The sequence below is a fragment of the Nestor notabilis genome, unplaced genomic scaffold, assembly GCF_000696875.1.
Source record: "Nestor notabilis isolate BGI_N333 unplaced genomic scaffold, ASM69687v1 scaffold31540, whole genome shotgun sequence".
In the NCBI taxonomy this organism is placed as follows: Eukaryota; Metazoa; Chordata; class Aves; order Psittaciformes; family Psittacidae; genus Nestor; species Nestor notabilis.
Genome location: NW_009912051.1, coordinates 120 through 18,403, shown reverse-complemented (window position 1 = coordinate 18,403; position 18,284 = coordinate 120). Strand labels below are relative to the sequence as shown.

Sequence of the window (18,284 nt, the reverse complement as noted above, 5' to 3'; positions counted from 1 at the left end):
GCTGAAATGCCAGATTTCTGTGTTGCTCCTATAGTAGTTTTGAAATGTAACTTCTGCATCCCTACCAGACTTGTGCATCTCTGTATGTTCACAGAGATAATGAAGCTGTTCATGGTTACAGCAGAAACCTGCATTCTTTTGGTTCACTTAAGACACCAACAACGTTTCAACGTTTCTCCTAGCTTTAGGCCTATTTAGAATAGTCTGTTTTCCACAGTCTTTCTTTCATACCCAAAAGTGAGATGAAATAAGTGCTCTGAAATGGGGATTATTTTTTAGTTCTCTACCATGATTCAGGAGGTGCTCTCACGTGCTTCCAACCATGTCAGTAACAACCATAGTTGGAACCAGCATTTTCCATAGCAAAATTTGACTGAACCCAACAAATCAAGAGCAAAATCAGCAAAACACATCTTTTATTTCAGTAGTGGTTTCAATTTTAAAACGCAAATGCTATTTCAGTTTCATATGAGCTAGAAAAGCAAGGACATTTAGAATTAAGGTTTCTGCTGTCTCGTTTGCTCTCACTAGTGTGTGTATACTAACACGCATAAACTATGTATGTTTCGTATACCTGCAGTTGGCCTGAAATGCCTTGTTTTTATCTGGCTCTGGGCCAATTGTGTCATATACTATTACAGATACATTCTTGAAGGCGTATCAAAATATCCTTAGAAACCTTAATAAGCTTAGAAATCAGCAAAACTGAAATAATGATGGCATGCAGATGAAAGGTTGTGCTCCATATATCAGCACGTGCGTATCTAGTTGTATATATACAGATACATATATATATGTGCGTGCGTGTATCTTTGTATGTTTACATGCACATGAAAAACTTCTTTATATATGAAATATTATGTGCTAAATATTTTCCTTAGAAATGCAGTTGGTTAATCCATATTGATACTGTGGTTCCATATTGAATCCATATTGAAACTGTGGTTTTTGTTGGTTTTTTGTATTTCAAAGAATATTTGAAAAGTAAAGACATTATAAACTACTTTTAGAAATGGAGCATGTAATGGTGCATCCTTTTGGAATAGCTGAAAAAGCTATATTCTTTATCTCATTTTAAAGATTGGTTTAGAGACCTTGTATGTCTACTCTAGTAGCCTTTTGGCTTTGATTACAATTACCTGCTTACTCTGTAGGATTCTGGAGGGGTTTCATGGGGATTTATCCTTAAGCACAGTTTTTTCAAAGGGGGTGGGATTACTCAAAGCATGGATGATTCATGTGAAAATATGGTAACCACCTCCTCAAGGATTTTTAATCTGTTACAACAGCTGGTATAATTAGATTTTTGGCATTAGCAATATATTTAGTTTTTTCTAAATGCTTACAAGTTCAGTTACACATATTTTATGTATAAATATGTAACTGACTGAATCTCTGAAGTCGTCTACCCGTTTGTTAGTGAAATACCAAATAAACCTTACGTTATGTTTTGATAAAATGTTAAAGAGTAATCTAAATTAAGTAGGAAAAACACTGTGTATTTTAGTTGAGTTCTCAGGCTGCTATCTTGATGAATAGATGAGTATGATGTGGATGAGATGTCTAAAATGTAATATGTTTTATATGAAGATTTTCTTCCAACTGCTTTGGTTTTCAGTCATATTGTGTTGTGGGATTTTCTCTGACCATTTAATACATTTGTACAAAAGTTATCATTTGCCAATTTTGTTTGTAATTAACTCTTTAGATCATACCTCACTCCAGTACGGGATGAAGAGTCAGAGTCCCAAAGAAAAGCTAGATCCAGGCAAGCAAGACAGTCTAGAAGATCTACACAGGTAAAGTTTTATTAAAGCTCCTACATTTATGGAAGCATACACATGTAGCTCCCTGAGTACAGTAGAGTTCTAATTGGCCAGTAAAGCTCTATTAAACTGATGGGTCTTCCTGGTATAAAGCAACTTGTCCCAGATAAAATGAAGCCTGTTTTGGCTTTTTTTCCCTTTCATCCCTGCAAGCCTTATGACCCTTCATTGTGTACTGAAAGTTGCTTTTTCTAATCACTGGAGAGTCATTTAATATGAATTTGAAAGCACAGGCTTCTCCACTAAAATGAAGTTTTTGGTTTATTATGGTAAAATGGCTTACTTGAGTAATTGTATCCAGTGTTACATAGATGTTTAACACTTTGAATTCTTTAAGAACTAACAGCTGTATGCTTCTGGCTGAAGACTTAATACTTGAGAAATAGGCACAGCATACTGTATGTACTTCCATTTCTCAGTCTTTTTTTCTGTACATGGGCTACTGAAGATAATGTGATTGAGCTGACCAATACATGGCTAGCTAGAAAGATCCATGACATAGAAAAAAATACATTCAACCTAGTTTCTGTGAACATGGAGGAATACTAAGGAAGAGGTTTTTGTTACTTGCTAATAATCTTAGAATCTAACAAACAGCATGCCTCGTTTCAGCCTTTCTCTCTCTTAGTTTACGTACTGATACATTTGGTTGCTCTTTCCAATTTCTGTCTGATCTACCTCATAGTAAATTGCAACCAGTGCAATCTTCACAACGGGGAGGATGTGACAGTAGCAAAATCTCCAGATGGTACTTGAACACTTTGAGCAGTGAAGCAATTACCAACCGCTATCCTCTGGAGTGTCTCTACCCATCTCTTCTTGTGTCTGCTGACAAACAGAGTAATCAGCAAATAGTCCCGGATAAAACAGCACAAAGAGATACTCTAGCCATCATCCTTATGCATGTTAAGGCCAAGTCTCTATCTATGTAGTTTACTGATATTACTTTCAAACTTAAAAAACTGAAAATTGTGTTGCTGGAGAATCTGTGGTAGATCAGATCACAGCAAACACTTGCTACTAGTCAAAGAGGGATGTTTGGCTCCAAGGTTCGAGAGAAAAACTTGCAGGTAGAATACATAGGTAAAATTTATTTCTTCATACATAGAATTAATATTCTTAGGCTGAATTTTGTCATTAAAATAGTGATCATCTACATTAGTATGAGTGATACATTGAAACATTTGCTGACTGCTGTTTTCACAGGGTGTAACACTGACAGATCTTCAAGAAGCTGAAAAAACTATAGGAAGAAGTCGTCCCACACGAACCAGAGAACAGGAAAATGAAGAGAAAGAAAAAGAAGAGAAAGAAAAGCAAGACAAAGAAAAACAAGAAGAAAAGAAAGAATCTGAAACTAAAGATGATGATTATAGACAAAGATATTCCCGAACTGTTGAAGAGGTATTTTCATGATGAGTCTCTTTAGGTAGAGAAATTATATGAATCTTAACTCCAACTATAATATTTTAATTTTGTTACTACTATAAGAATTATTTATCTATGTGAATGTTTTAATAGCCTGTATTTTAATTCTTTCTTAATTTTGGTAAATTAATTCTGACATTTTTCTGCTGAATAGCCATATCATCGCTATAGACCAACTTCAACTTCGTCATCATCAACCACCTCTTCGCTCTCCACCTCTACTAGCTCTCTTTCGACTTCAAGTCAACTAAACAGACCAAACAGCCTTATAGGTATAACTTCAGCCTATTCTCGAAGTGGAACAAAGGAAAGTGAGAGAGGTAGGAGTACTGTTTGTGAAGGGTTCTTTTCTTCTTTGGTTTAGTTGACAAAGGGCAGCGTACGCTTCTAGAGGTAGTTCAGAATAGGGTGTGGTATGTAAGACCACTGGGGATGTATCTTACTCCCATCTTCTGCAAGAAATTCCAAAACTTGAACATAAAAAGGGAAAAGGTTTTCTGTACTAGGTGGTGTTTTGCAGCTGTTTAGTATGTGAATATGTGTTTTCCAGTGGTGGGTCTTAGAAATGTCAAATATACTGCCATGGGTATCCACATGATGCTTTCATTTCTGCTTTAACACAAAAACTATAATAAAATACCACATTTCAGAGTTTAAATACTTGCAGGTATTAAGGAGGAATTTTACTTGATTAAATAACTGGGGTTTTTTTCAGTCCTTCAACATTGAAGGATTGGAACCATGCTTTAATGCTTTAAGGACCTCTCAGGGTTTCATTAGCAGCTGAAAACAAAGGGAAGAAGATGTTTCCAGTGGTAGTTCAGAATATTTAATGGAACCATACTTTTAAATACTTACTGGGTTTATGTAATCTTAAGCTGAGGATCAGATGCGAGATTCAGAGGTTTTTCTCTGATGTCAGAGTTTTTGCTCTTGTTGCAAATGCCAATCATGTGCTGTAATTCTCAGCAGTGTTGTGCCTGATCAGTTACCTGTCAAAAGAGGATGTTGTTGGCATATAACGTTGTGGTTTCCTGTTCTGTCTCAGAGGCATTCCACAGTTGGCATGACTGATTCAAGTCATTGATCAGTAACTTGAATGGGATTACTGATTGAAATTTATAATTACGTTATACGGAGGATCATATTAAATGATCCATGATCAAATCTTCATGAACTACATAGAAGTATTGCCATATTCCCTAGACTGGTATATTCTGAGGAAGTTAGTGGAGCTAAACTTCAGGGATATGCTTCCTTATTTTCCCTTTGTTTCTTACCATGAACTGAAATTTGGATTAAGATTCTTCAGTAATGCGTGCTTGCTCTTGGAAACTCTTTCTAGATTGTTCTGTAGAAATGATTTTCATAGGTAAATATTAGCTACAGCAGGTTCTTTTTTTCAAGTTGTGACTGTAGGAGGAGAAATACATTACTGTCTGAAAGCCCAGAGGTAAACCCACCATTTCTTTAACTAGGGAAGGTGTAGGTTCACCAGTAATATTTGTATTTCCTTCTTTCCCGTTTAATTCTTGCTTCACACTAAACTGTTTATTTACCTCTAAAAGACTAGTGATGCTAAAGTCACGTTTTTAGTGATGCTTCTGTCTGAACTCAAATCTGTGGTTTCCTTCTTTAATAAAAGAACAGCACACTAAATAGACTGCATGATAATAGGCAAGTAACTGGTTTGGGCAACTTTGGTTTTGGTTGTTTGGTTTATGGGGTGTTTTTTGTACAAATTACTTGTAAACATATAGGGGAAAAAACACAATACTGAGATACTACGTCAGGCTTGAACTGCAATTGCATTTCTTTTAAAGAAAAGGGAACTATGTAATATTGTATTAATGTAGTCCAGGAGATACCATTTTATTATTCCTTAGATCAAAACAGAGAGGACTGTAATGAAACAGGGGACTCTAAGGAGGATTTAACAGAATTTTAAAAGGTTTTGGGGTTTAGTATCGAATTCTTGATGTAAGCAAAAAACCCCTTGTTTGATGAAGAATTGTGAAGAATTATCTTCTCTTGTACTTTTATAAATCTACTGATGCAGATGTTTGAATTACTATATGACAGGTTTGAAAATTGAATCTTAAGTACAATTTGTGTGTATTACTGTTACATTGAAACATTTTGTTGAGGTGGGTGAGATGGAATTAGTATTTTGAAGTTGATGCTCAAGAATTGGAACAGTATTTATAGTATTATAGAGCTGTATTCTGAGGAATGTGTATTACAGCAAACCCTGTATGTGATAAGAAGCTCTTTAGCAACTTTTTATCTCAGGTCAAAAAATTTTTTGTAAGCGTTTTGAAGACTGAGAATTATCTCAGAAAATTTTCGGAAAAGTTGCGTCAAATGGATAAGAAAGTTGTCATTAACAGAAGGGGGCAAAAAAGAGGAAGAAAAGGAAGAAGATAAGTCACAGCCTAAGTCTATAAGGGAAAGGAGGCGACCAAGAGAAAAACGACGATCTACAGGAGTTTCTTTTTGGACTCAAGATGTAAGTAAACAACTGCTACTGTTTATCTATAGTCTTAGCTTGTAGCAGTATGGAATGTGTACAGTCTATTCTTAACATAGAGAGTAGGTTAGGGTAATACAGCATATAATTAACTATTCTGGAAAAACTGATGCTTGTTCATGTTATATATTGTTTGTATCTCTGTTTTGAAGCTTTTGGGAGCTTAATAAAAATAAAGTCTAAGTTATGTTGATAAAGCTAAAAAGGATTCTAGAATACTGTATTAACCATAACTTAATAGGAATTAATCATAATCTAAGGAAAATATAATCATTGAATAATTCTTATTGCATGCATACCAAAGCTGTAAGAATGAGAATCATTTTCTGGCACATTACAATTGTGCCAGAAATTGTACTTACAATTGAAAGAACTGCTGTTAGATTAGAAGGGTTATAATTGATGGTTCAGCCAATTCCCTTTTCCTCTTCTTTGTCATGGGATCAGTATGAAATTTTGTAAAAGCAAGGTTTTCATATGCCAAATGCAAAATTCTGTTTTTCTGGTACTGAGAACATGCACTTGTTCAAGATTTTCACCATATATTCTCTGTATATTTTATTTAGGTGGAATTCTCCTGCTCGTAGATTTTCATCTTAAGTCTAGAATGCCTTAAAATCTTAGTGATCTTTCAAGAGTTCAATTGTTTTTCCTCTCCCACCTCTTTCACCAGAGTGAAAATGAACAGGAACACCAGTCTGATTCAGAAGAAGGAACAAATAAGAAAGAAACTCAGGTAATTTTAAAAAGATTATTACTTCATTAACTTTCTAACATATACATATTGATTGTAAATCTTCTGTTGCAATTGCATTCAATTAAAAGAGTACTTAGAGTAGAGTTCTTATGAGTGCTTTGATTTGTAATTCATGGCTATGGTTCAGTGCCATTTCCTTTGCAGGCTTTAATAACAAATTTTAACATATTAACAATGGCTAAAATGGATGCTTTTCTCTTCTAGTCTGCTTATATAGAAATAGCATTCATAAAACATAGGTGAAATCTCTGATGTATAGGTCAGGGACATGTTGCAGCAAGTTACTGGAGGAGCTGTCAGTCTCCACCTTGCAGAAGTTTTTGTTCCGTCTGCTCTGCTATTTTCAGATAAATGATGTCCAGTGACTTCTGCACACTAATTAAAACATTTTAAAATTAACCCCAGTGCTGTCAATAACATAATTAACATGAGAAGTTAATATAATGGTGCATAGAAAGCTGAAGAGCACAAAGTACCTGATTTCTCCGTTGAAGTAAATGGTTTTCAGAACATCCTAATTCACCACGATTAGTCAGTGGATAACAGTGTAATAGGCTTGATTTGATGGAAAAAGTCCTTATAAACTGAGTGGTGTGTCACAGTGGGATGAAGAGGGATTAAAAAAGGAAGTAATAACTTAAGCTATACTATAAAATGGTATAGCAGGATGTATTTCTCGTGACCTAAACCCTGGAGTTACACACTACAGAATCAGCTTCATTACTGAGGACTAAAACTCAAGTGATGTTTCTCTTCTTTTTGTAAAAGCTTCCATTAAACATTGCTTAAATGCTTTAATTAAGGGATTCATTCTGGTTTTGGTTTGCTCTATTTTTTATTTCTGTGTCAACATGAATGCATCGTCCTGTTTCCTTTCCTCCCATTAGTGCATATCATTATCCTTAGGTCTGTAATTACTCCTATTCTGTTCTGTAGAAATTCATTTTGGTAGAATGTCCATGTGGTGCTTCTGATAGATTTAGACTCTCATAAAACTACAGTGAAATAGTGGTAAAACAGGCTCAAAATCACTAATATGAGCTATAATTAAAAAGATGTGCGTTGGGGTGGGATGGTGAAGTGTAGAATTAGGCTGCCTGATCATGGTTTGGCTTAGGAGTCAAAACATTCTCCCAGCTTGCTCTTGCTCTCTCCCTCTCTCTCTCTCTCTCTCTCTGTATATATGTGGGAAGTATACTCACTCTTTGTGGGCATACTTCTCACAAAGACTTAAGTAGTTTGCCTTCATTAGAAATCAGTGTAATATCAGATTTGAGTTCATGAAGAGCTCTGAAATAAATTGGAAGTGTGAACTGTCACTTTCACCTAGCTGCATAAATTGATTTTGCTTTGTCGATATAAGCTCTTGTGTTATATCAGCTGCAGAAAATACAAAACTAGAGTGAAAATGAGTTGAATTTCAAAATAAGTATTTCACGTGGTTTTAGATTTTCAAGTTTTGTCAAATTTAGTACAGAATTTCCAGTATAGCATCAAAATTGCAGAAAATGTCCTAGCTTTGTAATTATTATAATATGTTAACTATAAGATATCTTAAAATTTGCATATAATAATTTCATTGTTTTCATATTTGGGTGGTGTTTTTCCTTTGCATACAAATGGTTTATCAGAAATTTAAAACATTTTGTAAATTTCAGGTAACTTCCTCTCTTCAATAAAAAGTTATTTAGCATTTATCAGTGATAAACTGAGTACTAAATATATCACTTCTGTCAATGCATTATATTGCCACCTGAGAAATATAATAGTGGAATAGATCTTGAACATTCTAAGAGGCAATTTGTTCCCAAATCCGTGCACAAAGTGTATTTTTATTATTTTTTTAAATGCCTAAAGAAACTGCCCTTTCTGTATTCTAGTTGCTAAATCTGCTTTCACTTTGACACAAATCTTAATCGCTTTATTGTAGAAATTCATTATGTGGTTACAAATGCTTCTCAGTTCTAGGAAGATGAAAGGTATGAATAAACTAGAATTAGAGTCAATCAGAAAATAGTTATGCTTTTTCAGTTCTGGCGATTATTTGATGTACTGTTCAGAAGACAGAAACTTTGGATTTACTGAAATTCTCTGTTACTCCCTTACGTGGTGCTGCTGTTGTTTTTTTGCTTGGTGAAGCTACAAGCCAGAGGTAGACGATGGTAACTATAAAATTCCAAAGGCTTTGGCGGTAACTCAAGAATTTAAACTAGAGGAGGTCTTGGGTGCATGCTACAAAGAAAATTAAAGGACCTTAGACAGAATAATTTCTAGCCTGAAATCCTTAAGGAGCTAAAAAATTATTATCTTATTCATCTCAGAAGGAAGAACTTTCTTGTAAGATTTCAGTTTGTGCTTTCTTGTTCTTCGATCCTTCAGAACTGCCTTTTTACTTCTTAGCTGCTCCTTTGTCCATAAAGGAGAGCTATTAAAGAGATGTCAGACTTCGCTAGGCACTTTGACAGATGGAGGTTCTAATGAAAGTTTGTTTAGGCTTTTTAATGTTAAGAGCTGAGAATTCCTTCAACTCACACAAAAAATGCCGTGTTACTTACAGGAAATTTGTGTTCCTGCTAGAAGGATAGCCTTAGAACTAAGTTGTATGGTAGCCATTTAAAAATAAGGAAGACAGATCACTTCAGCAGCTGACAGATTCTAAGTAACTAAGAAACCTGGGTTTCAGGATGATGTGTTAAAAAAAAATAGGTACTACAACTGTGATTAGGTTATAATTAAATGGGCTGAAACTTTGTTTTATCTAGGGATACCAAGTATGTGACTTCTGAAAGGTTACAAGGGTTAGAAGTAAGTGTTATTTCAGGTCGTGTAAATAAGGATATTTGTGGTTTAGTTTTTTGTTACTGCTTGTGTGCTAAATGCCATTGTAATTGTGGCTGCAAGATCTGCTCTGCTCTGTGACTCTACAAAGAACATCCATGTCATGTGATTTGGACACACAGGGGTAGCTTTGCTGGTATCATTTGTCCTCAGACAAGCTTTATGTAAAGTTTGTAAACTCAGTCACACCTTTTCAGAATTCTTTTCTGTCAAATGTCAAAAATTGTGACTGAGCTGAACTGACACAGTCTGAAGGGGAAATAAAGCAAACAGTGAAGACTGCTGCAAAATTAAAATGCAAACATGTTTTGTGAAAAGTGAGGGGAAAGAGAAAGGGGCATGTGCTTGAGAAACATGAGGGTCTTCCAGTGAGGTGTGGAGGCTGGATGGTGCTTGGGCAGCAGGAGCAGGGCTTCACAGCTTTCAGGGAACAGAAGCCACTGAAGTACAGTTTTCTGGAGATTATGGTATCCTTGTCCAGCTTCCCAGGTTCCCAGCCTCAGCCAGAAGAATGGGAATGGGCTGTGTCTGTGTTTTCCTGCCTCTAGTAATTACAGCTTTCTTACCTCACCCGTTCATTTGTTGTTCCCTGTGTAGCTGGAAAATTTTGTTTCTAAGATGGTCTGTGTGTGACTTAATAACTCGCCTTTCCGTTCGGGAAGCTATAGTGCAGCAGGGGAATGGAGATCTGGGAGGTTTCACGTTCCCACGGCACCATGGGGAGTCCACTAGAAGCAAAGAAAAACAGCCTTTAGAAAGTGTATTTGTTAAGAAATAATGTAGGAATGGTTTACTTCTTTGTAGTGGCTGTCCTACATTGTAGGTGAACGTTAAAAGGACCAGCTTAACATTTTTCTGCATACAGCATTCCTTCAAGGTATAAAGAGAAACCTAAAGTCTTGACGGCGGACAAAGCTTCCTCTGTTTTGTTGAGGTGAGAAGGAAGCAGTGGAAAAGGGATTTTCCTAAGTCGTTGATTATATGGTGGAATTCTGTAATCTCAGACTGATCTTACTTAAACATGCAATTATGCAAGATAAAGCTCATGCTTAGCTAGAATTCAATCTTGTGGCCAGTAGCTTAAAAGATATCCACGTATAGGTGTGTGCCACCTGACTGGACATATCCTGTGAAGTCTCTCAAGTTCTTGGCATTATTCATGCCCCTAGCAGAATATAACCATGTTTTATTAGGAGTGGTTAGGCTACTGTGTAGTAAATGCACCCCAAGGTGTCAAAGGGGAAATTGCATGTATTGTGGAGAATGTGGCTTTTTTCTCTACACACACTGAAAAAATAATTTCCTTCTAAAAAGGGAAACCAAATAAACCACACCACACCAAAAAAAACCCACCTCTGGGGAAGGCTTCAGCCACGTCTAGGTGAATAACATTGGAGGATACCCAGGTGATGATACATGAGTAGAGTCTCTTTCCTGAAATGCCTTCACTCAAGATTGTTATTATAATTGGAATAAACGATGAATCTGTGTTGATCACCGAGAGGGGAAAAAGGTTTGTATGACTGAATGGCTGATGTAATGCTCAGAGGGCACTCCCTTAGAAGTCATCAGTTCTAATTAAATTTTGCTTGTCAGATAAAGTGAGTGACCTTTGTGCCTGTGGATTCACCTGGAATGAAAGTAATACAAAAAAATGAAATTATGTCTCTTAATAATAAGTGCTACCTTATGTTACTGGTGTAGTAGGTTGTTTCCTGTTGAGCTATGTTGAAACAATGATCTTGTAGCTTATTTTATATTATTATCTTGAGGTGAAGTCTTTATTCTGTTGACCTTTCAAAACATTATTACTAATGGTAGAGAAGAGGAAGGACTAGGGAATTCAGACAGCACAGTTCTGATGCCTTTGATAATAGGCAGGCAAATTGCAGAATGCACCGACTGCTGAAATGCCTAATGTTTAGGCCAGTCCAGACGTTTAGGGTATAACGTTAACATCCTTATAAATCATATTTTGGCAATCTTATTTTGGCAAACACATTCTAGAACATATTTCTTTTCTGTTCCAGACATAACAAAATTGAAGCTTGACAACACATACTGTTGAATAGTGTATGCATTTAACGTAACTGTTTAAGTGTATTTGTTCACAAATTGCTGTGTATTTTGTTTAATAAAATTGACTTGATCCATTCTTTTTCTCTCTTTTTGCCCCTTGCCACCTCAGAGTGACAGCCTGTCAAGGTAAGTGCAATTTAAATAAATTAAAATTCTTACACTTTCTGTTCACATACTCTCTTTTTAAGTTCTTCACATACAAATTCAGCTTACCCCCCGTTGTCAGATAGGTTGAGCTTTAAAAGACATTAGTGATATTTAATCTTTGTATGAAATAGAGTTGTGAAGCTACAGTACTGAATACTTTTTATCGTGTGTGTGGGCTGTGCCATTCTGGGAAATATATTGGACTCTATTAGTAGTGCACTGAAAGAAGGCTGGACATTTTGTAGAACATTGTGGATATAGGACCATTCCCTGCAGATTTTTCAGCGTGAAGTCAGATTTTGCAATGAAGATAAGAGGTTCTTGTTGCCCCTCTTTTAGAATACCCTACTGGAAAGTTTGCGAGGAATCTCAAGAAAAGTACTACACCCACTGAATATCAGATTTCCTTAAGATGTGTTAAAAGGCAATGCAGAAATATCAGTCCTTTAAAAAAAAAAAAAAGTTTTGGTTTGTTTTTAGACCTTTAGAATTATTTTATTTTAGTATGTTCTGTCTGTGCTGAAAATCTGTTAAATAGATCTGCTACAGCGCATGATCAGTGAAAAGTGAACAGTGTGAAAATATTCTGAACTTTGTTAATACCGTTTGTATTATAGTGATGAATAGGATAAAGACTTTGCTGAAGATTTGTTTCATAAACCACTTCTGCTGAAATACTAGAATTCACAAGAAAAAGTTTGAAATCTCCTTGGTTTCTCTTAATAAAACCTGGAGAATTCATCAAGGACAGTATTTTAGAGATTACTTTTATAAAAACTTTCCATTAAAGTAAGTTATTTTTAAAAAATAGGTCTTTATAAATAAAGAAAAATTAAAATACCTAAGCTAATATTAAGTCCTTTAAGATGAAAATATCTGCTTGAATTATATATTTTAATTTAATATAAAAGATTTCTCTGCATACAAGGCACAGGCGCTTACTTGGCAAACTGAGCAATTTGAGAACGTTTTCATACAGAATCTTGAAGTACTGAGAGAATGGAAAAACTAAATTTGCATCAAATTAGAAGACAGTGTCTATACTAAAGCACATAATTGCATTTGATTGTTTTCAGCTGGGTTACAGTAAACTCCTAATATTCGATACAGTGAGTGGTCTCAGTTTGAACACAAAATAAGACCTTTACTTTTACAGATATGATATGGGATCCCTGAGCCTGTCTTCAGGTGATCGTTACGATTCAGCACAAGGGCGGTCAGTGTCACAGAGTTACCTCGAAGATCGAAAACCATACTGCAGTAGACTAGAAAAAGAAGATAGCACTGATTTTAAGAAGGTATCTGATCTGATAATTTTGGTGGGAAAATAGAACTTTATTACTGTTTCTCATAAATTGTCTGGAAACAATCTCACATTGCATCACAAATGCTGCTTAAAGCAACTCAGCCAAATGGAGAACAAAGCAGCCACTACACTGGAGGCAAATGTACAATACAAAACAGCTTCTGGCTTTTGCACTTTTCTCTTCAAGGCAAGGTAGAAATCCAGAGGAGCCAAGATCCATTTTTTATGACAAATACAACCTTTTTTTTTTTTTCAGTTGATTGTATCATTAAAACTTCTTTAGACATGTGTGAAGCCGTTTGTTTTATATGTTTGCTAATTTACATACATATAATGTAAAAATTTGTTCAGATCTTGCTTGAAAACAGAGTAAGAGTTTGACAAAGTTTACTGTGGTATCTAATTTGTGAATACTGAAGCAAAAAGAGTGGCAAGTATATTTTTAATATGTGATAGGTAAGTTACATGCTCCCTGTACGGAGTTGCTTGTTTCTTGAAATATTTGGTTACAATTCTTTAAAGTGCTTGCTAATTCTAAACATCTTTAAAATCTGTAACTGGTTTTTACTTCTTAGACTATTAATGTATTTGTTCATTTTACATGCATCTCAATCACAGTTTTTAAATTTTTCAGCTAATCTCACTGAATGACTATTTGGTATTTTTTTAATGAATATTTTCTCTTAGCTTTATGAACAGATTCTAGCTGAAAATGAAAAACTGAAAGCACAGTTACATGATACCAACATGGAACTTACAGATCTTAAGCTACAGTTGGAGAAGACCACTCAGGTTTGTATGAAACAAAAAAGTATGTACTTAACTGACAAATTGGACAGCAAACTAGAAGCACGCCAGGCTATGGGCTGCTTTGTACTAGGCATCAGCTTTGTTTCTTACCCAACGATGGGAGTGAAGAGTGCCTCTCTGTTTCTAAAGAGAAACAAGCGCGGGATTCTGGTCTTCAGCTATGCACAAAATGTGTGGGACTGCTTCCTCCCTATTTAAGTAGTAGTGATTCCTGCCAGCATGTATCTGGAACTTCTTTGCTGGGTAGGGATATACACTTTCCACACTGTTAAGTTTATATTCCAACTGTCAGTCAGGATGGATTGATTAATTCATAAACCTGCTGGCAGATGGGCATAACCTGCCAGTTCTTCCTGGCTAGTTAGATAGCTTTATCTTAGAACTGAAGAGCAAATAGTGCTCTTCAGTTACAGATAACTGCTGTCAGATAACAGTGCTGAATACAGTAATAGCAAATACATACACAAAAGTTTAATTTGTCTTAAATTGCTGTAGAAAGAGTATTTCCTAGTCTCAGATCGTATTTGCCAGAATTTACCTGTACTTAAGTGTCTTCCATGTGTACCCTGTAAATACCAGTGAAGTACATTAAAAAGTTGTTTGTTTTGTAGTGCTTTTAGATAGAAATACTATATTACTCTTATTTCCAAAGGCTATGTAGTGATTAAATTACTTAGGGATGGTCACAGAGGAAGTACGTGATAAATCCAGTTCATTCTCCTTTATTTCAGTGTTAACTTCCCTGAACGCACTTAAAATGCTTTTCAAGACATACTTCAAGCAGAATACTAAAATGTCCAGTTGAATTGTTTTTTCCTCAGTTTTATGTTGGTTAAGAACAAGTATCAATGTCTTCATTGATTTTGTGTTTCAGAGACAAGAAAGATTTGCTGACAGATCACTTTTGGAAATGGAGAAAAGGGTGAGTTTCTGCCAAAGATCTCTTAAGTACTCCAGTTGAGGCTTTGTTCTGCAGCCTCTGGTTTGGATATATTTAATGGGAGCAAAAGCCTTTCTCATAACTTGCATTTTTTTAGACGATTTGGGGATTCTAGGTTTCAAAGTGGCACTGAATGTGAGATACCGTGAGATCAAATTACGTTTAAGAGTTGCCTTCAGGTTACCTGTTGGTTCATGATAACCAGGTTCTAAACCCTGCTGCCCTCCAGGGATCTGTTCCATCTCATCCAAAACAATGTTGGCATTCCAGAGGGTTAAGCAGATTCAGAGTGTCTCATGTTCTAAGGCATTTCCAAGATTCGGAGACTTTAATTTCCTCAGAGCTTCCCAGAAGCATGCATGTTGTTTTACTAGTTATTGTTGGTAATGAAGTAGCTGTTGCACCTCACAGACATAAGACCTTAAACCTGCTAAGGATATAAAGTTAATCATAATCTATCTCTTTCACTGTACTGTAACTTTTTCCAGAGGGAATGTAATACTGGGCTCGGCGGGAAGAATGAGTAAGCAGTGTGGGAAGAGGTGGGCATCAGGATCAGAAACAGCCCTAAATTGAGTGGGAAAGGAGCCATGTAATAAATCTATATGTGAGATAGACTACAGGAATAATTTCAGAACTTAGACACATGATAACTTTCAGCCGTAGTTTCATGGTAGTTTCAAATCCATCTTTACAAAAGTTTAGTTCCACAGCAATATAAAGCAAACTACCTTGGTTTTATTGTGGTCCTGGCTTCCTTCATGACGCTGGCCACATGTTCTTTTCTCTCCTGATCCTGGAGTGACACATCAGGTGCTTAAATGGGACTTGACAGTAAAAAGTGATATGGTATACATTTATTTATCCCTGGTAAACATCACATTCACTAGCCTATTGTGTTTACTTTCCAGTATTTGAGGTTAAGAAAATTGTTTTTACTTCTACAAACCCATCTGGTGTATAAACAGACACTTGGTAGATTTTATAGGAGCACATGGAAATGTAGAAATACTCTCAGGCACTTCTTGAAGTTCCATTAACTTTATCTTAATAATCTCTCCAGATAATTGCAGCAGCCTTTTATCACCTATTTCTGCCTGATTTTTTGGCATCCTTCTGTAGACAGTGATTTCATCAGTAGAAAAGTTTCATAAGCAACTTTAATTGGTTTCTTGCTTCCATTGTGGCCACTCAAGTGGACATCTAATTGTTTCATAGATTTAGCTGTGTCCGTTACTATATAGGTTCCATGCTACAGAACATTCAGGTAAAAAATTAACTTGGTGATCATGGTGTAGGGCTGAAACATGCTTTACAGAAGATTTAGGAGACTTTCACTTTTATTTTATAATTTTAAACTTCCTTTCAGAAAAGGCTTTAAAACGGGAATCTATTTCTGAATTCCCTTGTTGTTAATCTGGAGTTACTTTCCCTTTGAAAGTGACTGCAGCAGGATTCTCAGCTGCTAGTCATTAATAGCTGATCTCCAGAAATAAGCTTGCCAAATTAAGAATAATTTTAAAGACATCTTTTTAATTTGTAATGTAACAATAGAACTGTTAGAAGTAGAAACAGATTGTAGAGCTTTACTATGGATAATTCTCCAAGTATATGACTTCACTGAAATAAAATATAAAACTGAAGATGTTTATATAAATAGCATAGGGAAAAGGGGAGGGGAGAAGTAAAGCGGTGAGAATAAACCGGAAGAAATAAAAAGCTGGCATTTTCAAGCTGAAACATACCTTTTCAGTAAAGAAGATGGGAACATTTATTAAACCTAGAATTGCGAAGTAATAACATATATAAAATACTGGCTTTGAATTTCATTTGAATTCAGCCTTCAGAAGTAGATATCCATGGTGTGATTTGGTGATGCATGGTCAATATTGTTCATTTGGGAGCTGTTTACCAGAAAGGGGCTACTTCCATGGGGATGTGGTACAGACTGGATCACAGGTGCAAGGTCCTAGCAATACACAGGCAAAAATAAGGGTTTCATTAGCAACCTGTCACTCTGAAAAGTACACTAAAAGCAGAATTTCATAGGATGTGACAATAAAACTCAAACTGCCAGGTTTCAGTCTGGATTAGAATTCAGAATTGTAGGTATCTTTAACCAGCTTCCCCCAACTTTACAATTCATCAGCTGGGAATTTGGGTTGTGGAGAGATTTATTTTTTTGTAGTACTGAATACACACATACATGTAGGTATATACATCTGGTTTTACCTCTTAATAATTTTATAACTCTGGGGGCGATTTTTCACCCATGTATATCCCTGTACCACAGTCTCGCTGCATCAAACCCATGGCTGTTCGCTGCTTTGAGACATACAAATGAGCTTTATTTTATAAGCCGAAAGACTAGCATGCTTTTTTTCCCTCATGTTGAGGGTTACAGATGTTCCTTGGTGTACCTTTTACACTTGTTGAAGTATATCATACAACTTCAGACTGCATAAATTTCAAACGCTTTGAGTCTGGGGACTAATCATATAATCCTGGTACATCTTCCCAGTGAAACTGGCAATGTGGTATTTTGTTTGCATTACTCAAGCTAGTTCCTGAAAGAGTAAGCAGTTCAGGAAAAATAGAAGCATATCTAATCAGAACAATACTGTTTTACAAAAAATCTTAATCTACACCAGTCCATTTAAATATTTCTTTTAAATAAAGTGATATATATAAATTAGTGAAATAAGGATTTGACTTGATGGACTTTTATTGCAACTAGTTGTTCTTAGGCAAGCTCAACATGGTAGTTAAGCAAATGCATCAAAAGGACTAATGATTTCTAACCATATGAAATGTTGAAATTTATTTGATAATTCATTTCTTGGTAATCATAGGAACTGTCAAATACTGCTTAATATGAGAACACATTATATATGTTATTCTACAAAGCTAGTAGGTAACTGATACAGTTCTAAGTAATGTAAGATGGTGTGGGGTTTTTGTTAGTCGCTTACTGCAGTTAATCGCTGGTACTTACTATGCCCATTACTATCCACCAGTATCATTATGGGACAAGTCTTAAAGGAGTTAAGTACATTGAGTGCTAACAACTGCAGTAATCTATTACTTTGATAAACCTTTAAAGTTGTTTGCTAAAATGGGAAAATGTTGGGGTATAACTGCACTGTGATTAAACTGAATTCAAATGATTTATATCTGAAAGGTGACCGGCAAGAGTCAGTATCTACTGGGCGGTATGATCTAACCCAAGTTTTACACACCTCAGTCAATGCTGCTTGCTGTTTGCATAACACCGTTGTATGCAGATGCATATGTCCACTTCGCAATAATCTGTTGCTTTTGCCTTTCACACTTTAGAAAGATCTGAATGAGTATTGATAACCGCAGCTGCTTTTAAACAAGACACACTGCATTGTCTGACACAGGACAGCAAGCAAGCAAGCTATAAAGCCCTGAAGTCTATTGCATTAGCTATTTGTTCATCAGATGTGTTGAAAATAAGGTTTAAACTCAATAATGTCATTTAGAAATATGGTAGTGTGGTTGCACTGCAGACCACATCATAGTATAGAAAACCCTAAGCTACCTTTCAATAAGCTTGCTTGGGGACTGTAATCAGTGTAATCAAAACAACCTGAAGTTTG

General features: G+C 35.7%; 1 protein-coding gene across 1 annotated transcript in view; it reads left to right on the top strand.

Annotated features, from left to right (window-relative positions):
- PPP1R12A (protein phosphatase 1, regulatory subunit 12A) overlaps positions 1–17,873 on the top strand; it is a gene marked incomplete at its 3' end in the record, with an annotated part of 62,392 nt that extends 44,519 nt beyond the window's left edge. Inside the window, exons 15-24 of the mRNA XM_010017591.1 lie at positions 1,709–1,799; positions 3,033–3,230; positions 3,409–3,574; positions 5,645–5,763; positions 6,458–6,520; positions 11,568–11,584; positions 12,762–12,903; positions 13,599–13,703; positions 14,596–14,643; positions 17,843–17,873. Of these exons, the coding sequence (XP_010015893.1) occupies positions 1,709–1,799; positions 3,033–3,230; positions 3,409–3,574; positions 5,645–5,763; positions 6,458–6,520; positions 11,568–11,584; positions 12,762–12,903; positions 13,599–13,703; positions 14,596–14,643; positions 17,843–17,873 (980 nt within the window). The remainder of the gene's footprint in view (positions 1–1,708; positions 1,800–3,032; positions 3,231–3,408; positions 3,575–5,644; positions 5,764–6,457; positions 6,521–11,567; positions 11,585–12,761; positions 12,904–13,598; positions 13,704–14,595; positions 14,644–17,842) is intronic.
- Between the last annotated feature and the right edge of the window lie 411 nt (positions 17,874–18,284).